Source organism: Ictidomys tridecemlineatus, chromosome 6, assembly GCF_052094955.1.
Source record: "Ictidomys tridecemlineatus isolate mIctTri1 chromosome 6, mIctTri1.hap1, whole genome shotgun sequence".
Classification (NCBI taxonomy): domain Eukaryota; kingdom Metazoa; phylum Chordata; class Mammalia; order Rodentia; family Sciuridae; genus Ictidomys; species Ictidomys tridecemlineatus.
Genome location: NC_135482.1, coordinates 109,666,096 through 109,692,037, shown reverse-complemented (window position 1 = coordinate 109,692,037; position 25,942 = coordinate 109,666,096). Strand labels below are relative to the sequence as shown.

General features: G+C 44.7%; 1 protein-coding gene across 1 annotated transcript in view; it reads left to right on the top strand.

Moving 5' to 3' along the window:
* Nucleotides 1-10,725: 10,725 nt before the first annotated feature.
* B4galnt3 (beta-1,4-N-acetyl-galactosaminyltransferase 3) overlaps nucleotides 10,726-25,942 on the top strand; it is a 105,663-nt gene continuing 90,446 nt past the window's right edge. Inside the window, exon 1 of the mRNA XM_040281212.2 lies at nucleotides 10,726-11,366. Coding sequence (XP_040137146.2) covers nucleotides 11,198-11,366 — 169 coding nt within the window. The 5' untranslated portion in view covers nucleotides 10,726-11,197. The remainder of the gene's footprint in view (nucleotides 11,367-25,942) is intronic.

The following is a 25,942-nucleotide window of genomic DNA, read 5'->3' as shown; positions in this document are numbered from 1 at the left end:
TACTTCATGGTCAGGGGGGAAAAGGAAGGGGTTGTGAGTCTGTTTACCCCTCTAAGGACAACTCCCTAAGATCTGAAGATATTCCACTAGGCCTCACCTCTTAAAGGTTCACCACCTTCCAAGAGCACCACACTGGAGAGCAAGCCACCCACATCTTCATTTTAGGTATTATCAGTCCTATGACTCCACTTACTGATGGAAAGAATGTTATGGGATTTCTTTTCTTAAAGGCCAGAGTAATCGCCGTTGAAAAAAGTATGAAGCTGGGCATGGTGAGGCACACACCTGTAATCCCAGCAACTTGGGAGGCTGAGACAGGAGGATTACAAATTCAAGGCCAGTCTCAACCAATTAGTGGGGGCCCTAAGCAACTTAGTAGACCCTGTCTCAAAATAAAAAACCAAAGAAGGCTGGGGATGTGGCTCAATGGTAAAGCTCCTTTGGGTTAACTCTTTAGTACAAAAAAAAAAAGGATAAAATATAAGGAAACACCCACCTGTTGGCAAAATTTTAGCCCAGAAAGTCAAAATTTTCAGTGGGATCTGAAAATATAGAGCAAAAAGGTAGTGAACCTAGATAAGGAATTAATTCAAAGACTGCAAGTCCTTGAGGTCACTCTAAATCCTCTGAAGGAGAAACCAGATACAGTAGCAAATCCTTGTAGTCCCAGTTACTAGGAAAGCTGAGGCAGGAGAATCTTTAGAGCCCAGAAGTTCAGGGACAGCCTGGGGCAAACAGCGAGACCCTATCTCAAAAACAAACAGCCAGGCATAGTGGTACACACCTGTAATTCCACAGCTCAGGAGGAGAAGACAGAAAAGTTCAAGAGTTCAAAGCCAGCCTCAGCAAAAGCAAGGTAGTAAATATTTTGTATTTTATTTAGAGACCCTGTCTCTAAATAAAATACAAAATAGGGCTGGGATGTGGCTCAGTACCCCTGAGTTCAATCCCTGGTGCCCCAAAACAAAACAAGCAATCCCCCCCAACTTCTGAAGAACAAAGTCAGAGTATGACATGTCCCCTAAAAAGACCTGTGATGAAGCCAGGTGTGGTGATGCACTCCTGTAACTCCAGTGACTTGGAGACTGGGGCGGGAAGGTCAGCCTCAGCAACCCTGTCTCAAAATAAAAAATAAAAAGGGCTGGGGTTGTGGCTCAGTGGTTAAGCACCCCTGGGTTCAATCCCTACTAAAAACAAACAAACAAACATACAAATCAGGGATGACAGGATTCAGGTACATCCCCTTTCAGCCTGTCCTCCTTCAGGGCAGCCCTCTTTTGAGGATCAGATGCCTGGCTGAATAGCTGAATCCTCAAGATAGAATAATGTTTCAGAAGCTCCAGGGTAAAATAAAGTTCAGGAAAACACCTGGCCTGACCACTCCTCCCTGCCACACACCTACAGTGGGTAGTGCAGCAAATGGATGAAGGAACATAACACAAAACAAAATATCTGTGTATAGCACTATGTCGTTTCACCCACTCTCCTCATCCCAATCACTAAACGGGGTTCATCTCCTTTCTTCATAGTTTCTTAGCCAGATGAGAATGCTCTATTTCAAATGGTTCTTGCAAATCGATTTGACATCAGACTTCTAGGACCAGGGCCAGAGTTCTTGCCTAGTAAATACGAAGCCTTGGGTTCCGTTCCTAGCACTACACACACACACACACACACTCACACACACACACACACACACACACACACACACACACACACAATCAGACTTCTTCACTTGATATTTTAATATACACCTAGGAGTGAGATGGGAGCCTCTGCCTCTGCTAAAAAGAAATATTCTTGTCCTAACCCTAACCCCTTCTCAATCTTGACAAGGCTCAGCTTCAATAGGATCTGGTGCCTGCAGAGGGCGTTGAGGCTAGGAGAGCAATGTTGCTCTTTAATTTTCCCTCTCCAGGGCCAAGTTAAATTCCAGAGAACCACATACAGTGGGGATTTTTGTTTTCTTTCTTCCATCCCCAGTCCGGGTGGCGGCAGGGCTCAAAGAGTAGTCTGTTCTGGGGAAAAGACGGCGTCTGCCTCTCTCCCAAACCAGCCCTGATCAAATCCCAAGCAGCCGGTCCTTAGATAACATGGCTGAGAAACTTGAAACCAGCAACTCTGACTCTCATCAGTGCCCAGCATCACCGTCTGGAAACTGAGACCTGCTGCTGAGATGCCACAGTGATTGAGTGTTAAGTGGCAAGGCAGGGGATCGCTCATCTGGGTTTATAGCCTGGACCTATGAACTTAGACAAAGGAGGTTTTCAGAAAGTCTGTCTGGGCTTGAGCACTTGAGCTGTTTTGTGGCACTCTGGACATGTCTTGGGCTTTAGCACCATTGTTCTTCCCTAGCAAAGCCATAAGGTAGGTTAATATAGCTGTACAAGGGCCACTCGCCTGGGTTGTCTACAGCATCCCTAGCAGGTGAGTGGATTCAATTGTGTTTGAGGCAAGAAAAGGAACATCCATACCCCATTTCTGTTTTTGGTTTTGTTTTGTTTTTCTTGCAGTCTGGGATTGCTCTGAGAGTCCTGCATATGCTAGGCAGGTGTTCTGCTACTGAGCTACATTCCCATCCTGCCCATTTCTGTTTTTCACTTGTTTTGTTTGTTTTGAGGCAGGATTTTTGCTAAATTGTCTTGGCCTCAATCTTGCCATCCTCTGATTTCAGTCTCCCGAGTCATTGAGATTACAGACATGTACTACTATTTTTGGTCCCCATTTTAGTTTCGTTAGGGGAAGGCATCCATAAGTGGGCAGATCGTAGAGGAAAAGGAACCTCAGAGGAATGGAAAATAACAACATGTGGTGGCACATGCCGATAATTCCAACTACTCTGGATTGAGGCAAGAGGGTCACAGATTCAAGGTGAGCCTTGACAATTTAACAAGACTGCCTCCAGCTGGAATTGTGGCTCAGTGGCAGAGGGCTTGCCTAGCATGTGTGAGGCACTGGGTTCAAGTCTCAGCACTGCATATAAATAATTAAAATAAAGGTCCATTGACCTTTATTGGACTAGCTCTGTAGCTCACTGGTAAAGCACCCTGGGTTTGATCTGCAGTACTACAAAATAAAAAGAAATTATTTCTCCCATATGAAAGAAAAGAGGTAGGAAATACAGCTTCACTCAGAGGCCTGGAGACCTACAGCCTATTCTGAAAATGCTGGGAATATTCTCAGAGCCACAGAAGGCGGTACCAGACAGCTGAGGCATACTCAAAAGCTGCCCCAGAGTCTACCATTTACACAGCTTACCGAAGAGGAGTATCCTCTGTGTGGGTTCAGATTTCTAGGGAACCAGAACTGGGATGTGTTCTTGGGAGAAAAGAAGGAGGCACTAAGATTTCACCCCAAGGTTTATGCACTACCTGGAGTGACAGCGAGCCGCACAGCTTCTAGACATTAGACAAGTGTCATGACTTGGGAGTAAGCAAGAAACTATTCAGAACTGCGAGCTGTTATGTATTAGTTTCAGCTATAGATCCCTGCACCATTATCTATAATAGCAGGTTGCAGAATGCAGGCAGGAGAGAATGTCTTTCTGGAGAAGAAGAGAATTTCTTGCAAGTGAGGTTTAAAAAAAAAATTTTTTTTTCAGCGCTGGAGATTAAACCCAGGTTACCACACATGCTAGGTAAATACTCTACTACTGAGCTACACCCTCAGTCCCACAGTGGGGTTTAGGAATCAGAGAGACAGGAGACAGAGTTTCAGAGGAATCTCACAGAGCTTCTGTCTCCGCACCAACTAAAGAGAAATCAAGAAAGCCTTTCTGGGGCTGAAGCTGGACCTCAGAGGTACAGTTACTTGCCTAGCAGGACATAAGGTTCAGGTTCTGGGTTTAATCCCGGGGACTGGAAGCTAAAATTAAAAAAAAAAAAAAAAGTGCTCCTTTGTGGTTTTCCCAACAACAAACCAAACCTGAATGGAGGGAAATAATTGGTATTACTCAGTTTAAAAGCTTGAACAAACCAAAGTTAATTTTTTGACTTGGATAATTGTCTCTTGATTTGCCGGGGGAATCCTTTTTCCTGAGGGAGGAAAGCAGAAAGAGTGATCGTAATAATTTGGAAGCAGTGCTGGGGTTGTGGCTCAGGAGTGGAGCACTTGCCTAACATGCGTGAGGCACTGGGTTCTAATCTCAGCATCACATACACATAAATAAAAGGTCCATAGACAACTACAAATTATTTTAAAAAAATAATAACTTGGAAGCAGTCACACTATGGATTGGAAAAAGGCAGCAAGAGCAAGCAATAGATTGCTTACAACTTCAAAGCACATGGTTCTGGTTTGGATTATCCCTTATCTTTTTGTTGAACACTCTATCAACAATTCAAGTTTGGGAGTGTGATGAAGTCATAAGCTCTCTGTATGGGAATTGCTGGAGATCTTTTCCTAGCCCATGAACTTTATTTTGACTCTCAGCCTAACCTTTCTGCCCTCTCCTCTTCCTTTCTTTGACTTCCTTCATCTGATTCTTTTGAATTCTCTGTGAAGTGATCTTCACATTTATTGCTGCTGTTTATTTTAGAGGGAGCTCAGTATGTTGTCAGGCTGGGCTCAGACTCAACAACCCTCCCACTTCAGCCTCCTAAGAAGCTGGGATTACAGGTGTGCCCCACGCCCAGTGCACATATTCTTCTGTGAAGATGGTGAGCGTTCATTCTGGGCCTAGTATGCAAAATTGTGTAGGCCCATAGATGGAGAAACTAAAGCTTAGGGCTTTGAAAAAGTTCCTACCTTTTTGTCCCTATCACGCAGACAGAAGGGCCTGAGCACATAGGAAATCATGAGAAGTAGCCAAGGAGAAGTGGGGTTTTCACCCTTTCTTGAGCTTCATCCCCCCATTGCAGCAAACTCTGCAGAAAGATTTGGAGATGATGAATTCATGGAAGGAGGGATAGGAGAAAAGATCTCAATAAAGAGTACAGCAGGCAGCACTGATGAGGGTGGGGAGGGGAGGGTGGGAAAGATCATCACGGGGCTGAATGAGTTGTGGATGTGTTGAGAGAGAGCTCACAGTTTCCAGGGTGACTGTATTTCTCCAGGGGAACTTCCAGGGGGAGCAATAGGGCAAAGGGGGAATTAAAAAAAGCACTAGGTCTGAAGTTAGAACGCCTGAGTTGGAGTCCCATCTAAGATACATGGGTCACCTTATACCACCTTCAACAAGTCATTTAATATCTCTGAGTCCATGTCCTTATCTAAAGATAAGTGAAACCTATAGTTTCTATATAAATGATCTGCATGAATTGACTGAGATAAAATAAACAAACGCTTGCCAAGATGACTCGGCTCCCCAGCACTGCTCTTTTTGCTCTGAGAAATTGTCTCATCAGGCAGGGTGCCAAATGCCTGTAATCCCAGTGACTTGGATGCTGAAGTAGGAGGATCCCAAGTTTGAGGAAAGCCTAGGTGACTTAGTGAGACCCTGTCTCAAAATAAAAAATAAAAGGAGCTGGTGTTGTAACTCAGTGGTAGAGCACCCCTGGGTTCAATTCCCAGTGCATGAAAGGAATTGTCTCAAAGTAAAGGAACTCAATCCATGCACATCTCGACAAAGTTGTTGGCTTATTGATGGTACAGAGACTCTTACTGATTTATCATCAGAATTTCTACTACCAGGAGATCTCCATGATATGCATTTGAATAGCAGAGGAGAGGGAGAGTGAAGATGTGTATGTGTATTTTTTTTTTTTTAATGTAAGATCAAACCAGAGATGGGGAGATCTTCTGGAAAGAAAGACCAGTAAACTACAGATCTGGATCTGGTTCTGATCCTATCACTTTCTGGTCATGTGAACTTGGTGCAGGTCACCTTGAAAATACTAAGGCTTGCAAAGCTTGTTTTTGTTAGAGGGAATTTCCTTTCCTGCTGTTCTGCTGTGGTTGTAAGAAGTAACACACAGGTAATACAAAGTTTTCTGAAAGCTCACAGGTAAAACCTTATGATGTAGAAAACAAGAAAGAAGGCATTGCGCAGTTGCTACTTGGTATCTTCTGGCTCCTGTGTAGACTAGAATAAGAATCTCTCTAGGAACAACAGTTTTGCTGCCCCTCCAACAGGTCACTTGACACCTTTCTCTTCCTTTTTTTTTTTCTTTTCTGGTACTGGGGATTAAATCCAAGGACACTTTACCACTGAGCTATACCCCCAACCCTTTTTATTTTTTATTTTGAGGTAGAAAGTCTTGCTAAGTTGCTGGGACGGGCCTTGAACTCGCAATCCTCTACCTCAGCCTCCTGAGTCACTGGGATTGCAGGAATGCAACACTGTGCGTGTGCGTGTGCGTGTGTGTGCGTGTGCGTGTGTGTGCGTGTGTGTGTGTGTGTGTGCGCGCGCGCGCGCGCTGGAGATCAAACCAAGGGCATTGTGCATGCTAAGCACACATTCTACAACTGAGCTATTCCTTCAGGTCCACCTTTCCCTTCTGAATTCTGAATTGTCTGGCTTATACTAACTTTGGCCCACTTTAGAAATCTTGCCAAGCCCCTGTAACTGAATGCTAAGAATCTCTGTGGTTTGATCTGCCCTTACTCCAATATCCTTGCCAAGCCAAAGATCAGAGCCCCTTCCAATAGCATTAGAGGTAAAATAATGAGAATTATTTTTCCTTTCAGGTGTGTTGTGACCCTGGGTCATTCTGGGCTGAATGTGGAAGGGCAAAAGGAGAAGGAAAACCATCAGAAGAACTAGTGAGTATCTGGTTAAATTGACAAAATGAATAGACATTGGTGACACTATATTATGCCACCCAAATGGGCCATCATGAATAACCCAATCCATATACTTAGCTCTGGAACTCAGTTGATTAGGAAAGGAATTTGTGTGCCAAAGTCTAAGTCCTTCCCTGCTGTGATATCATTAGAAGTCAAAGAGGGACTGGGGCTGGGGATGTAGCTCAGTTGGAAGAGTGCTTGCCTTTCATTCACAAGGTCCTGGGTTCAATTCCCAGCAGCACACACACACACACACACACACAAAAAGGATATGGAAGCTGGAGGTGTGGCTCAGTGGCAGAGTGCTTGCTTTGCTGCTTTGCTTGAATGGGGCTCTGGATTCTATCCTTGGCCACCATAGCAGGAAGGAGAACAGAAGAGGAAAGGAGGAAAGCTAGCTACAAGAATTTCTTGTCCTTCTTACCTTCACCTCACTCCAACCAACATCACCATACTAGGGCAAGTGGTAAGAACAGAGTACAGGGGTTAGGGTATGGCTCAGTTGTGGAGCAAAATGGAACCTTGGTTCCATTTCCAGATCCAAAGCAAAACATCAGGTGATCTCTTTACACCTCTGAATTTCTTTACACTTCACTGTTTGGTCCCGAAATCTGGTCTTTAAAATGGCTGATTTATTTTTCTGCAGACCACCTTTTCTCCTCAACTAAACAGCATTCTCTGTATTGTCTCTCTCCCAATTCCCACATAAGAGGTACTTTGAGCATTTGGTAGAATGAAATGATTGCATGAATTATCTCAGGAGGGCCAGTCTTGAGGAGAGAATCATGGTGGGGCTCCACCTGTTTCCATGACAAAGTGCTGCAAGTGACTCAGCCTAACATGCAGTTGTGTTGCTCCGAGTGAGAAAGAGACTATTTACAGGGGCCCTGCTCACTTCACACTTGACTCAGCCAAAGCGTGCACATATTGTCTGCTCCTGTTTTGGACTTTTGGAAAGAAAGGAAGGTTTGCAAAGTGCACAAGTCTGTGGGTTTTGGAACATCGCAGAGACACTTTCCAGGGGCTACTATTAGAGAATTGTCCTTTGGATTCACCTTCTGCTTAAGAACTCCAGTGAATATTCTGGAAGATGTTTGCTCAAAGTGTTACCCTCATCCTCAAACATTACTGGGTGCTAAATTGTGCTATATTATGCCGCATATTGGGAACACACGTTCCCACTCTTAAAGGCTTACAATGATACTGAGGAATCAGGACCAACATTCAAAGTTAACTCTCAGTGTATCAAATGGTGAGATAAATGAAAAGTTCCAAAGAGGAAGGGGTTGCTTAGGACTGGGCTCATCCAAGAAAGCTTACTAGAATCTGAAATAGACCTTGGAGAAAGAGTAAAAAAAAAAAAAATCTTTTTTTGGCAGGGTACTGAGGATTAATTGAACCCTGAGATATTTTACCAATGAGCCACATCCCCAGCCCTTTTTTTTGTATTTATTTATTTATTTATATTTTAGTTACCCACTGAGTCACATCCCCAGCCCTTTATTTTTGTATTTATTTATTTAATTTTAGTTACCCACTGAGTCACATTCCCAGCCCTTTGTGTTTTTCATTTTGAGACAGGGTCTATGCTAAGTTGCTAAGGCTGACTTTGAACTTGTGATCCTCCTGCTTTATCCTCTAGAGTTGCTGGGATTATAGGGGTGCTCCACTGTGACAGGCTTTTTTTTTTTAAAAGCCTTTTGAGATAGGGTTTCACCCAGTTGCTGAGGGCCTTGCCTTGAACTTGAGATCCTCCTGCCTCAGCCTCCTAAGTGGCTGATATTACAGGCATGAGCCACACTACATCTGGCAAGAAATGATAAATCTTGATTAACTAAAAAAGAAAATATGAGGATGTAGCTCAGTGGTAGTACAGCACTTGCCTAGCATTGGTGAGGCTGTAGGTTTAATCCCCAGTGTCATAAAACAAAACAAAACAAAAAAACAAAACAAAAAAAATGTTGGAGGGCAGGTTTCATATGGTCATATAAAGATGGAAACTGTTGCTAGGAACAGTGGCACACATCTATAATCCCAGCTATTCAGAGGCTGAGGCAGGAGGATTGAAAGAAGACTAGTTCGGGCAATTTAGTGAAACACTGTCTCAAAGGAAAGAGAAAAGGGCAGGAGATATAGCTCAATGGTAGAGCACTTGCCTAGAATGTGTGAGGCCCTGTGTTCAAAACCCAGTAACAGGAAACAAAGAAATGACAACAAGAAAGAAAAACTCAAGACTATCTGATGATAGAGAGAATGGTGGCTGGATTAGGGTAAGGGAGCTTGGAGTTAAGGAGGCTAATTAGGAAAAGTTAGATTAGTAACCAGGTGCTGTGGCACTCACCTGTAGTACCAGTGACTCAGGAGGTTGAGGCAGGAGAACCACAAGTTCAAGGCCAGCCTCAGCAATTTAGGAAAACCCTGTCTCAAAAAAGAAAAAGGGAGCCAGGAGCCGTAGTGCATATCTGTAATCTCAGTGGCTCAGGTGGCTGAGGCGGGAGGATCTGAGTTCAAAGCCAGCCTCAGCAATTTACCAAGCCCCTAAGCAACTCAGTGAGACCCAGTCTCTAAATAAAATACAAAATAGGAGTAGGGATGTGGATCAGTAGTTGAGCGCCCCTGAGTTCAATCCCTAGTACCAATAAAAGGGGGGGGGTTGGGGGTTTAGCTTAGTGGTGGAGTGCCCTTAGGTTCAATTCCCTGCACCAAAGAGGAAGGAAAAAGTGTTTCTGTACATTTTATTTATTTATCTATTGGTTCTGGGATTGAAACCAGGGGTGCTCTACCCTTTAGATATGCCCTCAGCCCCTTTTATTTTTATTTTTTTATTTTGAGACAGAGCCTTGCTAAGTTGCTGAGTGCCTCAATAAATTGCTGAGGCTAGGCTGGAACATGTGATCTTCCTGCCTCAGTCTCCAGTGCTGCTGTTAATACAGACATGTGCTGCAGTTCCTGATCCAGCAACACTTTTTTTTTTTATGGCTCCTTGGGGCTCTCCTGGACCTGAACCAGGCCCTGTGGTAGGGCAGCATCCATTTTCATTGCTGTGCTCCTATCACACAGGTGACCAGACACTTTGAACATCACCTGCAGGATGGAGATGGTGTCAGGCACCAGGAACACTTTAGACCTCCTCCTTTCTCCATAGTCTTTTTCTCCAGGAGAGAGGGTGGAAAAAAAAAAAAAGTCTACTGCTGACCTCAGGCAGTTCACTCTGCCCCTTTGTACTTTATCTCATTTAAATCAGATAATAATGCTTTATTTGACTGAAGGCAGAGAATTGGAGTACAGAGAACTGGAATGCAGGGTATCTTAATGATCTTTTTTAGCCCTAAGAGTTGCTTCTCCCATCCCCCTGTGGTTTTTGACTTCTTTTGGTGCTGGGGATTGAACTCAGAGCCTGGGGCTTGTTCAGCATGTTGTGCCACTGAGCTACAATCCCAGCCCCCATACCCCTATTTGGTCTTTAATTCTTCTTTGGAACTTTCCAACATATATTCTTTGCCTGAATGGGTAAAACTACTTGTTGGAGTTTCCCTCAGGGCCTCTCAGAGATGTGACTGAAGCCGGGAAGGGAGGGTCTTCAAAACTGACCTTGAAAAAAGAAGTAGGGCTGTATTAAGTGTATAATTGCGTCCCAACTCATATCATGTCCACTCCTGTTTCCTTAAGTAGGGAGCAGGGTCATTGTAGGCAATGAAAGGCTTTGAAGTAAAAGCCATGGGTATCACCCCAATATGAACGGGCCTCCGCTCCACTTTTCTGCTTGGGAGGAACACCATCAAGGGCTTCGGCGGTGACTCGGTTTCTCTCAGTCACAGAATCCTGATCATAACTCACCCTTCCTTTACCCGACCCATCCTCAGTGCGCGGAGGCACCAGGGATCGGTACTTCGGCTCCACCTCCACCGGGTGCCCTCAGAGGGGCTCTCTTCCCCTTCCCTTGGCTCCTCAGGGGCGGAGCCCACCTGCGCTCCGGGGGCGGGGCTTCGGCGGAGGCGGGACAGGTGGGGTGTGAGGTAGTGCCCAGAGCCGGGAGAAACAGCCAGAGCTGGAGGAGGAGAGAGGAAAGGAAGGCGACGGGCGGGCACCTAGGGAAGCCTCCTTCTGGGCAGCTTGTAAGAGCGAGCGAGCGAGTGAGCGAGCGAACGAGGAGGGAGGGCAGCAGCGAGCTTGCGACAAGGAGAGGCGTGGAGTGGAGAGCTGAGCCTTGAGGACACTCAGTGGAGGAGGAGGAGCCGGGCTTTGCTGTGGAGGGAGACCTTCGAGGTGCCCGCGCAGCCTGAGACCCCTGGCTCACAGAGCATGAACAGGAGCCCCGCTGGAGAGCGGCCGGGGAAGACGGCCTTGGCGCAGCCCTGAGACGCTGGGCTGGGGCTGGGGCTCCGGGCGCCCTAGGCGCTGGGCCCGGCCGGGGGGCGGAGGCTGGGTGGGGAGCAGCCCGCGCTGGCGGCGGCTGCCTCGGCGCAGCGCCATGGGGAGCCCCCGGGCCGCGCTGCTCCTGCTGCTCCTGCGCCCGGTCAAGCTGCTGCGGAGGCGCTTCCGGCTGCTGCTGGTACTCGCGGTGGTGTCCGTGGGGCTCTGGACTCTGTATCTGGAACTGGTGGCGTCGGCCCAGGTCGGCGGGAACCCCCTGAACCGGAGTAAGTAGCGCCGCGGGGCGAGGGACAGCGCCGTAGTGGGAGGAGGAGGCACCCGTGGCTCGCGCGTTGTGGGGAACCGCGTCAACATGGGACTCGATTTCCAATTCGTTTTCGTCTCCAGGTGCCCGGCGCCGCCCCGCGCTACTGGGGGAGAGAGGCGGACGCGGGTGGGGAGCAGCTTCAGGGCCGGACCTCCGAATTCCCGAGCCTGGCTCTGCCTTTCGTTCCATGTGGGGCCGGGACATTCTCGGGGCTTCTCATTTCTCCCCTCGGAGAGGACACGAGGAGGCTCCAGGTTTGCCCTGCCAAAACGCTGGCTGAGACCTGGGGCACCTCCCACCTCTCCAGGCTTGCAGCTCCGCGGGAAAGACACGTGCGGTCCACGCGTGGGCTTGAGGTTGGGTTGTAGTATGCCCTCGGCGGTCTCCACCGAGGCCATGCGCTCCAGTCGGAGGGACCCAAAGTTTGCCCACCCTCTTGTCTTAGGTTCGCTGCGTTTCCCCTCCTGCTGTGTCTTTTTGGGTTCTTTTTGAATAATTCCTCGGAGAGCCACCCCATCTTCCCCCATCCCATGCTTCACCCGGCTCCCAGCCTGTACTCTCAAGTTTCCCACCTCCTCGCTGCGCAGTCCCTACTTCTCGTTCAGGTCACCTCCTGCTAGTTTTCTGAAGCCCTCCTTGCAAAACCTACAGAATCTGCAAACTTCAGAAGAGGATGGACAGCACAGTGGACCCGGTAGTGGGTAGATTATTATGTCTATCTGTAACTTTACCGAAGTCACTTGATGTTTCTGTGCCTCAATTTCCTCCTAAAAAAAAAAATGGGAGGAAACAGTCTCTTTCCCTACTTCAAAAGGTGTGACTCTCCCCGAAGTGCCTTTCAATGGACTTTTGATGGACTTAAGAAAGTAAAAGATCAATGTAATAGCCACAAGGAGTGGAGAAATTCCCAGAATGGTGCGGTGCCCTTCAACTGCCTGCCGGGCCCTGGTTCAAAGTTCTAGCTCATTGAATTCCATGGCTTCACTTCCCCTTTCCTTAAACCTCGGAGAAAATGCTCTGACCTGTATTTGTGTTAACTTCTCTCCCCAGAGTTGGGTGTGGTGCTTTGCCTCCTCCTGTGGCCAAAAAGAGGGAATTACTAAGAACAGTAACTGAGTGGGTTCAGGTTGGAAATATATATTTAAGGCCTAACCTCTTACTCTGTGCCAGTGGAGATCATTCTGGTTGTGTTAAGACTGACTTTGTCACCAAGCAAAGTAACTTGGGCAATCAAGGGAGAAAGTGACAGTTTTTCAGGTCAAAGAAATTTAGTCTAAATGATCTCCAAGGTCCCTTTTAGTTTGGATCCTAATATTGTATAACCTTTGCCACTTGAGCACTTCCAGGCCCAGAGATCTCAAAACATACGGAGGAAAGCTGTGTTCAGCCACAGTCCCACAGCTCTACCTAGGAGAATTCTGATAAGCCCAGACTGCCTTCTCATAGCTAGTTCTTCCCTCCCTTGAACCTCTCTACCTACACAAGGCTACTCAGTCCCAAGTAGCTGAGCTCTGTTCGAGTGTACACAGGTGGGAGACCTGGGAGGGATCTCCCTTCTCTCCTCAGAATACACCTTCCCTGTGTGGCCTTCATTTTGTTCATGCGACAGTCATTAGGATCTTCTGCACAAATTAAAGACAGAGAGGAAGGCAGTTTTTTTTTTTTGTGTGTGTGTGTGTGACTCCGAAGTCAGTGACCTCCTTTCTCCCCATCCCTACTTTTCTTTTACTTCGGGTGTGCTTACTCCTCCAAGACCAAAAACCTGTTCGCCATGATAAGAATCTCACACTCTGGCTTCTAGTTTTTATCTCCTAAGCAGTCAGTTCTTGGGTCTGTTGGGTTCTACTAGTGGATGAATCTGACTTGGTTTTCTTATTCTTTTTTTTCTTCTTCCAAACCTTCTCCAGAAAAATGCTCCCAACTTCCTATTCCAGAACTGGCTTTCTGTTTCCCTGTAATTTTTATCAAGAGGTTGACCCTGGGTGCTGATGGATCTCTTCTTTCCTCTTCTCAGTCTCCTAGAACCCTGGAATCCATCTGCTATGCAAAGTGTTCAACTCTTTCCTTGATTTCCTTATGGGATGAGATTTAGACAGTGGATGTGGTTTCTGGCACCTTGCCCCCCATCTCTTTTTTGTTGTTTAAAAAACCCCAGACATTTTGCATCAAAGTTCCTTCCTGTCCTATAGCTCTTATTATCAGCTCACAGCTATTTCTTTGAAGGGAGAGTTGGGGAGAAGAAATTGGGAAAGAAGATATAGGAAAGAGGTTGCTAACATTCCCTCCTCCACACCCCACATCATTGGCAACAAGAGTAGTAAAACTGCCCCTTTCAGTACTGTACTCTGGGCACTTGACCATGACAACCAGAACCCCATCTTGGCCCTGCTTCCCAAAAAGCCACTCTGCCTCCTCTTTCTAGCAACCTCTGCCAACTCACTCTACCACCAGCTTGCCTGTCATCTGTAAGGCCAGCTTCCATTGCCCAGAACCTGTCATTTGCCTGTCCCTGTGTGAGGGGCGTATTGGTCTAGCGCTGGAAGAAGTGTACAGAGAGATGGCAGTCACAAACTCCAGGGTGGTAAAGTAATGACAGGGGAGCATGCTTCCTTCCTGCTTCATCTTCATGAAATAACCCAGTAGTTTTAAGATATGTATGGTGTGCAATTTGGGTTCCATATGTAGAAAAAGATAACAGCCACAGTTGAGCTAGCATTCCGAGAAAAACAACCAAAATCATTAAAAAATAGAAAATGGATCCCTTGGACAAAAGAATTAGGGATGTTCACTCACTTATTTACACATATTTATTTAATGCATACCTATTGTGTTAAGTCATTTAGATGTGATGACCATGATATAGTTTCTGCTCTCTATTACTTTCTATCTAGGATGAGAGCAATGTGTTTATATAAAAGAATCAGATTATGAAATAGTCATCAAGTTTTCCAAATGTAGAACCTAGATGTTTTTCGTGATGCTTCTGGAAATGGAGCATAGCTTTCAATCCATTTCATGAAAGTGGGGACATTTGTAGAGATCCTGAGGAGCTGATAGATTCTTTTTTAAATATTTATTTTTTAATTTTAGATGGACACAATGTCTTTATTTTTTATTTTTATGTGGTGCCGAGGATCAAACCCGTGCCTCATGCATGCTAGGCGAGCACTGTACCACTGAGCCACAACCCCTGTCTGAGCTGATATTATTTTGATGGATTCCAGAAAAAGAAAAAAACAGGGAGGAAAAAAACAGCATAAACAAAGACTAAGCATCAGGGAAAACTTAGTGTTTGGGAATATGGAGCAACTAGGTTGGGTAGGACAAAAAAGTAGAAAGAAGAGTAAAGAATGGTGCTAATTGTGAAAGATTTTGAATAACAATCTTTTAATTTTTTTTCCTTTTGATTCCAGGGGCACCTAACTGCTGAGCCACATCCCCAGTCCTTTTTATATTTTATTTTGAGACAAGGTCTTGCAGGCTTCACTAAGTTGCAGAGGCTGGCTTTGAACTTGTGATCCTCCTGCCTCAGCCTCATGAGTCAGTGAGAATACAGTTGTATGCCATCATGCCCAGCTCAGTTTTTGAATACCTGATATAGCTATAATGGTGTATACTGGCTGAAAAGCAGCTCTGGGAACAAACTGTTATTGGAAGTTAAAGATTATATATCTAGGCAGGTTTTAACAAGCTATACCCATTTGTTCAGATTGGATTAGCTAGGGTTTTGCTTGAAGGTAAAGATCTGGATTAAAATGTTCTTTGCTCTGTAATTGACCCACTGCTAGGATCAACTTGGAGCTATATCCAAGAGATAACAATTTGGGCAGAAAGCCAGGGCAAAGGAATATTGTGCACTGGCCTCCTTCTAGATCTCCCAAAGGTGGGTTTGGCATGTCCCTGCTTATGTGCCAGATTTACCTGGATCCCAAATTGCTCTCAAGCTCAGGAACTAATTGGCTTTTGCTGCCTTCTGTCTATACATCATCTCTCTGGTTGGCCCTTATGATTTGTGATTGACTTGAGTGGGCTAAGGGAGGTATACCCACAGATGTCAGGCAGGCACTTCAGCTCTGGGTCACCACAGCCACTCTGCTTTGAAAAGGATATAAACCCTCCAGTAACAGAGGTAACCCCGGGCAGAGCAGTAATCTGAGACACAGGGAGGGAGGGAGAATCAAATGAGACAGATGTGTGGGCCTAGGAGGGATAATGTGGCTTACAGTTGAAACTTAGAGCAGAGGCAGGGCACAACTGCCTTGTGTGCTTCTTGTGGGCTGGGACCATGTCTCATGCAGCCTGGCTGGGCTGCTTCTCTTTCCCATGGAGCCTCTGGGTCTTTTTCCTGTGTCCTACTTACCTTTCTTTACATTGATATTTGTTTGACCTGCCTGCTGTGTGCATCTTCAAATTATTTAATTCTGGGCACATACTAAGTACTCACATAGGTACTTCCTAGTTATGAACAGTCAGCTCTGAATTTCCAAGCACCTGATATTTTCCACTAGCAGATATCTGTTTATCTGTGCCTATTCCAGGATTAGAACCTAGAAATTCTTGTTCCTTGTACTAGGTACTTAGAATCCATAACAACATTTGCATACAAATCAAAGGTAAGAATTAGACCATCAATGTTTTTCATTTATAAAGCATGCTTTCTTTGGACCTCGTATTGCCTGTAGCAGGAATGTGTGTGACAATAGCAGATCATATCCACATTTTGGTATCCATCCTTTCCCTAGAACAGCCTCTGTTCTGATGTGGCCAGCAGCATCTCAGCAACATATCCACTATCTTTATCCTCCCCACCACCCAAGGACTCTCATCTGAGTTAAGGTCCCATTCTCCTACTTGGAGGCACTGGGGCTGCTTGCCGCTCGCTGTCCTAGGAGTTATTCGGACACCTGGCATGGTTATCATTGCTTTGTAGCATGAGGTCTTCTGAAATAGACACTTCTCTGCCAGTTTTAGGAGAGCCTGGTAGGTAAGTATGCTGCAGTAATTTTCCAGGCCACAGAGCCTGGTCTTGCCCTTTAGTGCTGAGCTTTATGAAGCAGAGCAGAGCAGCTGCCATAGCAAGTTTGCTTTGGAAGGGGACCTAGAGGCTGTTCTTGGAGTCAGCTGCTCACTGTCTAGTTCTTTAAGAGTTTCGTCACTCTTAGAAACTTCCCTTTTTAAATTTTCCACAAGCACTTTTCCTTGTGTCTAAAGACGATGAGGTCCAAACTAGGCCAATGATACATTTCAACCTTCAGGTAATCCCCCTTTGACCTTGTGAGCCACATAATTAATAGATTTATAGATTAGCTAATATAAAATACTACTACTGGAAGAAGTAGTATTTATTTATAGATTAGCTGATATAAAATACTACTACCACTGGAAGAAGAAAAATTTGGATGACTTGGGCTGAATGAATATGTTATACATTCTGAGCAAAGATGACAGTTTTTTTCTTTTTGTATTAGGATTTGAACCTAGGGGGGCTTTATTACTGAGCTACAGTCCTTTTTTAAAATTTTTTAAATTTTGAGACAAAGTATTGCTAAGTTGCTGAGGTTGACCTCAAATTCATGATCCTCCTGCCCCAGTCTCTTAAATTGCTGGCATTATAGGTGTGCACTGCCTTGCCTGGTGACAGTAGATCTTTAAATTTTTACACTTTTATGTTCTGCTTTGAATATTAAAGTAGCCATTAGATAAACAAAAATAAAAATTTTAATTATCTCTGTGTGTGTGTGTGTGTGTGTGTGTGTGTGTGGTCTTGAAGTTCAGACCCAGGGACTCACATAGGTTGGGCAAGCATTCTAAACTATTATACCACTGAGCTATATTTCTAGCACTCCCCCCCACACTTTTTTTTGGCACTAGGAATTGAACATAAGGGCACTTTACCACCGAGTCACATCCCCAGCCCTTTTTTATATTTTATTTAGAGTCAGGTTCTTGCTGAGTTGCTTAGGGCCTCACTAAGTTGCTGAGGCTGGCTTTGAACTTGCAACTTTCCTATATCAGCCTCCCAGGCCACAGGGATTACAGATGTATGCCATTGTACTTGGCTGGATTTTGGAATTCTTAGACAAGAATTCTAGAATTAAAATCCCCAAAAGCTGGAAAATTATTTTCATGGTCTTTCCCCCTCACCGCCATCTTTATTTAGGCTAATTGAAAAGTTGAGCCAGGCATGTTGGCACATCCCTGTAATCCCAGCTACTTGGTTGGCTGAGGCCAGAGGATCACGTTTTCAAGGCCAGCCTCAGCAATTTAGCAAGACCCTGTCTTGCTAAATGGTTGGGATATAGCTCAGAAGTAGAATGATCCTGGGTTTGATCCTTACCACCATAAAAAAAGGGGAAAAAATTGGATTATATCAACTTTGGCATCAAAAGACTATGGAGAGGTTGAAATTTGATGAGAGATGTTGGGGCCTGAGCCACTGTTGTTGAAAAAAGTGACATAAACACAAAGCAAAGTCAATAAAGTTTGAGGCACCCCTGACAGGAAATCTGGAGACCTAAAAAGTTCGTCATGTGGATACCACCCCACCCAAAGGTACAGGAGGAAAACGCTCAGACCACCAGGGAGACTATGAACGTGAAGATCTGTGGCTGTTGCCTGGCCGGAGGCTTACGGACACAGGCACAAACATTAGAGATTCTGCCCCTTTTTAAACAGCTGAGAAAAACAGGCCCAGAGACGAGACTGCATATGCTTCTTCTACCACAGTATCTTTATTTTTATTTGTTTTTATGTGGTGCTGAGGATTGAACCCAGGGCCTCACTCGTGTGAGGCAAGCGCTCCACCACTGAGGTACAATCCCAGCCCCTGATTTCTTCTTTTAAACTGTGTTTTTGCTTTGCCTGGCAGAGGCTATGCTTATGTCCCACTTTATAGTGGATAAAATTGTGCTTTGTGGCATTAGGGCCTGGGAAGAGGGCCTAAGAGGGATGGGAAAAGAAAAAGAAAGAAAGGAATAGAGCAATGACATTCCAAGGGACTTTATATATAAGTGCCCTGGAAACTGAGTGATATATATTTTTCAATTTTTATTTTGCAAATCTTGAATGGTGGCAGAGGTGACTCATTTTAAAACTTATAGCAAATTATTTATGGAATACCACCTTTTTGGCGGGTACTGAGTGGAAAGATTGTGGAATTTGAAGTTAGGGTAGGGTTCAAATCTGAGATCTATTATTCACCAGTTGTGGGACCTCATATCCAGTACTTATTCATTCCCAAACTTCAGATGCTTCATTTTGGTCGTGGGGTTTGAATGCCCTCCCTGTGAGAGCTTTGCTTGTAACAGAAGTTTACAATAGGTGCTGGGTTAGATTTAAAAGAAATTAGAAACTCAGTGAGTGCTGTTTCCCATCATTTTCCCTTCAGAGTTTGCAGTCTGGTAGAAACTGGAGAATGGCTGGCAGGCAGGTATGATTAGATCCATGCCCCAGTTGGCTCTTTTGCCAATACTTCTTCAACTTCTCTGTCTAGTCCTACCACAGTCACTAGGCCATCATGTCTAGCACCTGCCACCAAATACACATCCTCTAACCATTCTTTTTTTTACTGCGTTCATCTTTAATCCTCATTTTGAGCAAAAACTTGCAATGGGGACTTGGGGGTAGGCTAGGAGGCAAAGGTTTGTTAGTTCATTTTTTTTGGGGGGGGCGGGTACTGGGGATTGAACTCAGGGGGATTCGACCACTGACCTACATCCCCAGCCCTTTTTTGTATTTTATTTAGAGACAGGGTCTCACTAAGTGTTTAGTGCCTTACTTTTGCTGAGGCTGACTTTGAACCCGTGATCATCCTGCTTTAGCCTGTCAAACTGCTGAGATTACAGGCATGTGCCACTCACTTGGCCTGGTAGGAGGAAAAGGTTTTTGATGAGAAAGAGATATTTTGGAGGATGTACCAGGGCACAATTGGGACACAGTAATTTGCTACTTTGCTGCATGTCCCCTGAAGTATGAGGACTTCAGGAACTCTGTTATGGTTTAGATTTGAAATTTCCCCCAAAGGCTCTCATGTTGAAGATTTGATCGCCAAGGCAGCTGTGTTCAGAGATGGGGCCTTTGGAAGATGAGTGGATCATGAGGGCTTTAGCCTTATCAATAGAGTAAACTGTTTATGGACTTATAGCTTAATGGATTTAGGGAGAGGAGTTTGTCATAAAGCAAGCTCTTTCTGCTTCTTAGCCACCATGAGGTAAATAACCTTGCTTTACCAGTCTGATGTTCTGCCTTGCACAGAAACAATTTAGTCGAGAGACCATGGACTGAAACTTCTGAAACTATGAGCCAAAATAAATGTTTTGTCCCCCCCCCCTTTTTTTTTCCTTGTACCAGGGATTGGCTCAGTGTGTTTTACCACTTAGCCACGTCCCTTGCCCTTTTTATTTTTTATTTTGAGACAAGGTCTTGCTAAGTTGCTGAGGCTAGCTTTGAACTTGCAATCCTCAGCCTCCCATGCGCCACTGGGCCTGGCAGGTTTCCTCTTTTAAGTCGATATTTTCAGGTATTTTGTCACAGCAATGGACAAAAAAGCTGACTAACACAGACTGAAGAAATGCTAGGCAGTTTTCTTAGTTTAAAATCCTAGCTCTGTAACTGAGTTACCATGAGCAATAGATTTAGGTAAAATAAATTTGCATTAAATGATTAAAACATAATATTAATGTAGTATATTGTATTTTAAAGGAACATAATAAACCTGAAATAACCAAATAAAACTTTTGTATTATTTGGTTAATAAAAAAAAAAAACATGGAGTTTTTTTTTGTTTGTTTGTTTTTGTTTTGAGACTGAATTCTACTAAATTGCCCAGGCTGGCCTTGAACTTGAACTTGCAATCCTCCTTTGCCTCTGCCCCCCAAGTAGCTGGGATTATAGGCTTACATCAATGCACTCGGCTTGTGAAGGCTTTAGTTTCAAAATCTTTGGAAAGGGATGCCTCTTTCAAGAGTAGGTTTGGCACTTTCATGTGCCACTCAGGGGCCAAGGGCACAGTCTGTCTTTGGCGTTCTGGCACTGGTCTTTCAAGACTCAGTTGCCTGAACCAGGAGGTGGCAGTTACCCCAGGGCCTCTGGCCACTTTGGCCTCCAAGGTCATCTTTGACAACATGGTCTCCACACAGCAGTTGCCTAGAGGATTAAAGATCTCCCTGCTGAGATCTTCTTACAAATCCTCTGATCCACTCCTTTCCAGCCTGCCTGCCAACCCAGTGTTCAAATGGATGTGTGCAGCATTGCTCATGCACACCCGCCCTAACCAGTCAGCTGTTCTCACTGGCGGACCACCAGTATGAGGACAGTGAGGATTTCCTCCGGAACCAGAGACAAAGTGCCAATACTCATTCTCAGTCCTTGGTTCTCCTTTTCTTTCCATTTCTGCTAAAGGCCTGGGCAAAGGGGCATGGAGATGGAGGTATATCCCAAATGAATGACTTTTAGTAGCAGCAGAAGATGGGGGAGAAATAAGAGGAAGAGAAAATGAGGGAGAGACTTGTATCCCATTTATTTCATTCTAGTGACTTATATTTTGGGAGGGTCTGTAAGTCTTATTTGGTTCTATTTCAAACTTGTTACATCTCTTAAAATACTGTATTAATCTTAAGGTTTTAAAGTTTAAAAAAAATTAATTTGATCTAATCTGTTTTCTAAATTATTGTTTTCTCTAAGGGACTGCCAGAGCATTAGCATGTGCTTGCTGATGTGATCAGTATCTTCTGCTGAAGACAGGATTGTCACATCTTCATGTTTTGGCCCTTGGTGATTTCTTTTACTTTATGAAGAGTTTAAATCAATAAAAATAAGTCAGCTATACTTCATACAGTGATTTTACTGTATTCAAAAAGGAAGTCCTTTGGCTTCAATTAAGATCTCCTCCTTCTCCAGCAGTCTGTGATTATCGGAGTATGTGTGTCTAAGCAAAGGTGAATATTCCCTGATGAAGCATTTGTTTAGATAAAAGTTATGGGAACCCAAGTTCTGTAGTGCAGAGGCTCACATGGAATGAAGGAGATGAGGCTGAAAAGGTGGTAGCAACCTCATTATGGAGTCTTTTTTATCTACTAATTTGTATTTTAATTCTTGAAATATTTATTGACCAACAATGTCTTAGGAATGGTGACTGCCGGTAGGTTAGCTACTGGAAGTCTGTAAGATGACTTGACGTACAGTGGTCACTCACGTGGTTTTTATATCATCAAATGGTGGGTGATGAGCATCCAGCTGAAAAGGGGATCGATGAAAGCTGAAACATGTCAAGGAAGGAAGTGACAAGAGTTTAGAGACAGAGCTAATGTAGAATGGGAGAAAATACTAAAGTTCTGGATTTCACACATGGTTCTCTGCCTGCACTCTGCCATGATCGTTTCAATAAGGTCTGCCTTGCCCACCCAGCATCTCAAAATGTTCTCATGAGGAAAAAAAAAAATGTCTATTTCTTCTTGCATAGTCCTCCCCGTGAGACTTGGTTACCATGCTGGTCCTGGAGGAGAATACAAAAGGGACAGGAAGACACAATCATTCAATCAATGTTTTTTGAGCACCCATTAAACGATAGGCAATGTTCTAGGTATTAGGGATGTGGGAAGGAATGGGAAATTTAAAGTCTTTGCCCTCATGGAGCCCACATTTGTAGGGAAGGAAAGACAAATAATAATGACATCAAGAAATAGTTAAGAATTTCAGATGGGGATTTTTTTCCTGGGGGAGAAAAACATGATGGTTGTGAAGAGGGACCGGATGGAGGTGTGAGAAAAGACTAGCTTGGAGGGTGAGGGGGCTTTCCAGAAGTGACATTCCTAAAGCAGATATTTTAGGAGTAGAGGACACAATGAAGCACCTGTGGGCATCTGGGATTAGCAAATGGGAGCTGGGTAGAGAGGAAGCAAATGTAGAGCAGGGTCATTGCTGGTTTTCAGGTTAAGCACTCCTCCTGCCCTTCTTGTTGTCCTGAGAACAATGTCCTCTCCCTAGTGGCAAGAGTTACTCTCAGACTTTGAGCTCTCCATGGAGAGTGCTTGAAAAAGGTGTTGGCTAAAGGCTCTGTCTAGACCTTGGGAGAAACTGATAGAGGTTGTTCTTCCCTCATTACAAACCTGGATCCCAAAAGTAGTATGGGGAGGGGGCTGGGTGTCCTATTGAAAGTCCAGCTGGGATTAACTTCTGCTCTCCCTTCCCAGATAGGATTTTTTTTTTTTTTTTTTTGCGGGGGGGGGGTGTTACCTCTACTAGTGCACTTATCAAAGTCTGCCTTGCATCAGAGTTATTTATGTCTGAATTTGTCTTTCCCCATGAGATTGTGAATTTTTGGAGTGCTGGACCTGGGCATCATCCCCATGCTCCCATCTGCAGAGATTTTTTTTTTAACCTTTTGTTGATCCCATTAAACTGTAAGAATCTGATGAAGAGGGCTGGGGCTAAAGCTCAGTGGTGGAGCACTTGCCTCACATGTGTGAGGCACTGGGTTTAATCCTCAGCACCACATAAAAATAAAGATATTGTGTCCATCTACAACTAAAATAATATTTAAAAAAAAAAAGAATCTGAGGAAAAAACAGTTGACCCTCTCCCCAGAAGTTTGCTCATTGCACTTCCAGATATTTTGCCTAGAATTTTGGGGAGAGGTACACAGGTACACAGGTACCCTGACCCTGTCCATGAAACCATAGTTAGTAACTCTACCTGAGTGCTTTATCCAAGCATGTAATGTGGTAAGTACTGAGAGTCTGATTGACTCGGGAACATTCTCTCCATGTTCAATGTCTCCTTTAGTTGCAGTGGACAGATGTTAGGTGGGAGAAAAAGCCAGAAAGCAGCTCTACTGCTAGGAGATGCAGAAGAGCATATAAGGCAACCGGAGAACAGCGGCAACACCATCACTTCTTGTTGCAGAACCAGAGTTGGGCCTTGGATTGCTTTTCTTGCGCCTTTTTGCCTTTTTGCTCGTCCAGGATCATGACAGCCCTTCTGCTTGCCTTTCAAAACTCTGCCTGCCCTGTTAGCTCATCACTTCCCTGGACCCTTCCTCAAATATCTGAGAATGAGCTGAGATAGCCCTTTTTGGAATTTCTTTTCACTAAAGTTGTCTGAAATTTACAGTTGAGTGTTCAGTTTTCTTCACTTCTACTTCATTTGGGTTGGTGTTGTATATTCCAGCTAGATTGATAGAGAAGCCAAAGATGGCTCAAGAGTCCCTGGTTAGGGAAATGTGCTTCTCCTTCCCTACAGGCTTTGATGGAATGCCAGCAAGAAGCAGGCAGCTAACTGAGCACTGAGTCCGCACACCTTCCTTCATCATGGCTAAGTGGTCAAGAAAAAGGCTGTGAAGCCATCCTTCCTGAGTTTGAGCCCCAGCTCCAATTTAGTAAACTGTACCTCATTGAATAGATTACTGAGCCAGTTCCTTTCCTGTAAAATGAAAATTATTTTTCCAATACTTGGGATTGAATTCAGGGGTACTGTACCCATGATCTACAAGCTACATCTCTCTCTCTTTTTCTTTTGGTACCTGGGGTTGAACTCAGGGGCACTCAGCCACTGAGCCACCTCTCCAGCCCTGTTTGTATTTTATTTAGAGACAGGGTCTCACTGAGTTGCTTAGCGCCTCGCTTTTGCTGAGGCTGGCTTTGAATTAATGATTCTCCTGCTTCAGCCTCTCCAGCTGCTGGGATTAGAGGCGTGCACCACTGTGCCTGGCTTTCCCCTACCCTTCTTATTTCCTGTTTTGAGACAGGGTCTTGCTCAGTTGCCCAGGCTTACTTTGAATTTGTAATCCTCCTGCCTAAGCCTCCCAAGTTGCTGGGATTACAGACATGTACCACTGCACCTAGCTAATGGGACTCTTAGTAGTACCTACTTTGTTTAGTTGACTATTAAAGCCCCCTTCATTCTTTTTTTTAAAATTTTTAATTCTAATTTGTTATATATGACAGTAGAATGCATTACATTTCATATTACACATATAGAACACAACTTTTCATATCTCTGGTTGTACACAGGTATAGTCACACCATTCGTGTCTCCATACATATACTTAGAGTAATGATGTCTATGTCATTCCACCGTCTTTTCTGCCCCCATGCTCCTCCCTCCCCCCCATGCCTTTGCCCTATCTAGAGTTCATCTAACCCTCCCATGCTCCATTATTATTATTATTATTCCATCCCCCATTATTTTGATTGGTTTTAGGGTGCTGTCTCTCCCCTATCATAAATAATTCTATGACAGGAATAGTGTTCTCTCTCTCTCTCTCTCTCTCTCTCTCTCATGCTAGGGATCAAACCGAGGGCATCATGCATGCTAAGGGCACACTCTATGGCTGATCTACACCCCCAACCCCCATATATTTTTAATTCTGAGATGGCTAATGTGTGGGCCTATTACAGACTCCTCCAGTACAACATGCAATTTCTTTTACTGAGCTCAGATGCAACCTCAGAGTGTTTGTCAACCCAGCTCCCCAGGTAGTTGCTATGAATTGACTTGAGTTGCCCCCTTAAAATAAAATTTGCTTAACCTCCTGATTTTAACAATGAAGAATTTAAGACCTAGAGAGTTTTAGTCAACCTGCTCAGATGGCAGTGCCAGGCTAAGAAATTCTGATGGGTAGACTGCTCGTTGCACCACTTGTACCACTTTTCATGCACTTTACTCCTTCCCTTTTTGTTTGCTGAGAATGCTCCTGCTGCTGCTGCTGCTGCTGCTGCTGCTGCTGCTGCTCCTCCTCCTCCTCCTCCTCCTCCTCCTCCTCCTCCTCCTCCTCCTCCTCCTCCTCTTCCTCTTCCTCTTCCTTCTCCTATTTGATACTGGAGATTGGACCCAGGACCTCACACATGCTAGGGTAAGCACTCTACTGAGCCATACCCCCAGGCCTTTTTATTTTTTGAGACACAGGGTCTTGCTAAATTGCCCAGGCTGGACTGGAACTTAGATCCTCCTGCCTCAGCCTCCCAATTCACAAGGATTACAGGTGTAAATCACCTCACCTGACTATTTTTTTGGGGGGTACTGGGGATTGAACTCAGGAGTTCGTAACCACTGGGTCACATCCCCAGCCCTTTCTTGTATTTTAAGTAGAGACAAGGTTTCACTGAGTTGCTAAATACCTCGCCAAGTTGCTGAGGCTGGCTTTGAACTTACAATCTTCTTATCTCAGCCTCCTGAGTATCTGGGATTACAGGTCTGCGCCTCTGTGCCCAGCCTGATCTGTGGTACTGTAGTACCCATTGCATGCCAGGCAAGCCCACTACCACTGAACTATACCTCCAGCCCTCATTTATCTTTTCTTACCAGTGAGCCAACTGGAGTTATTGGCACTTAGTTTGGGGGTGGATCACGTTCTTAGTTCAACTACTGTTGGGGGCAATCTATGGGTTTCCTGAAAGTTCTATGGTGATACTCTGCTTTCATATTAAAGGTTGAGAGTAGCCTTCAAAGAAGTTCTTGTTGCTGTTGAATTCTCACATTGCAAGGGGCAAGATCTGATATACCTAGCTGGGTGTGGAGGCTGAGGCAAGAGGATCACAA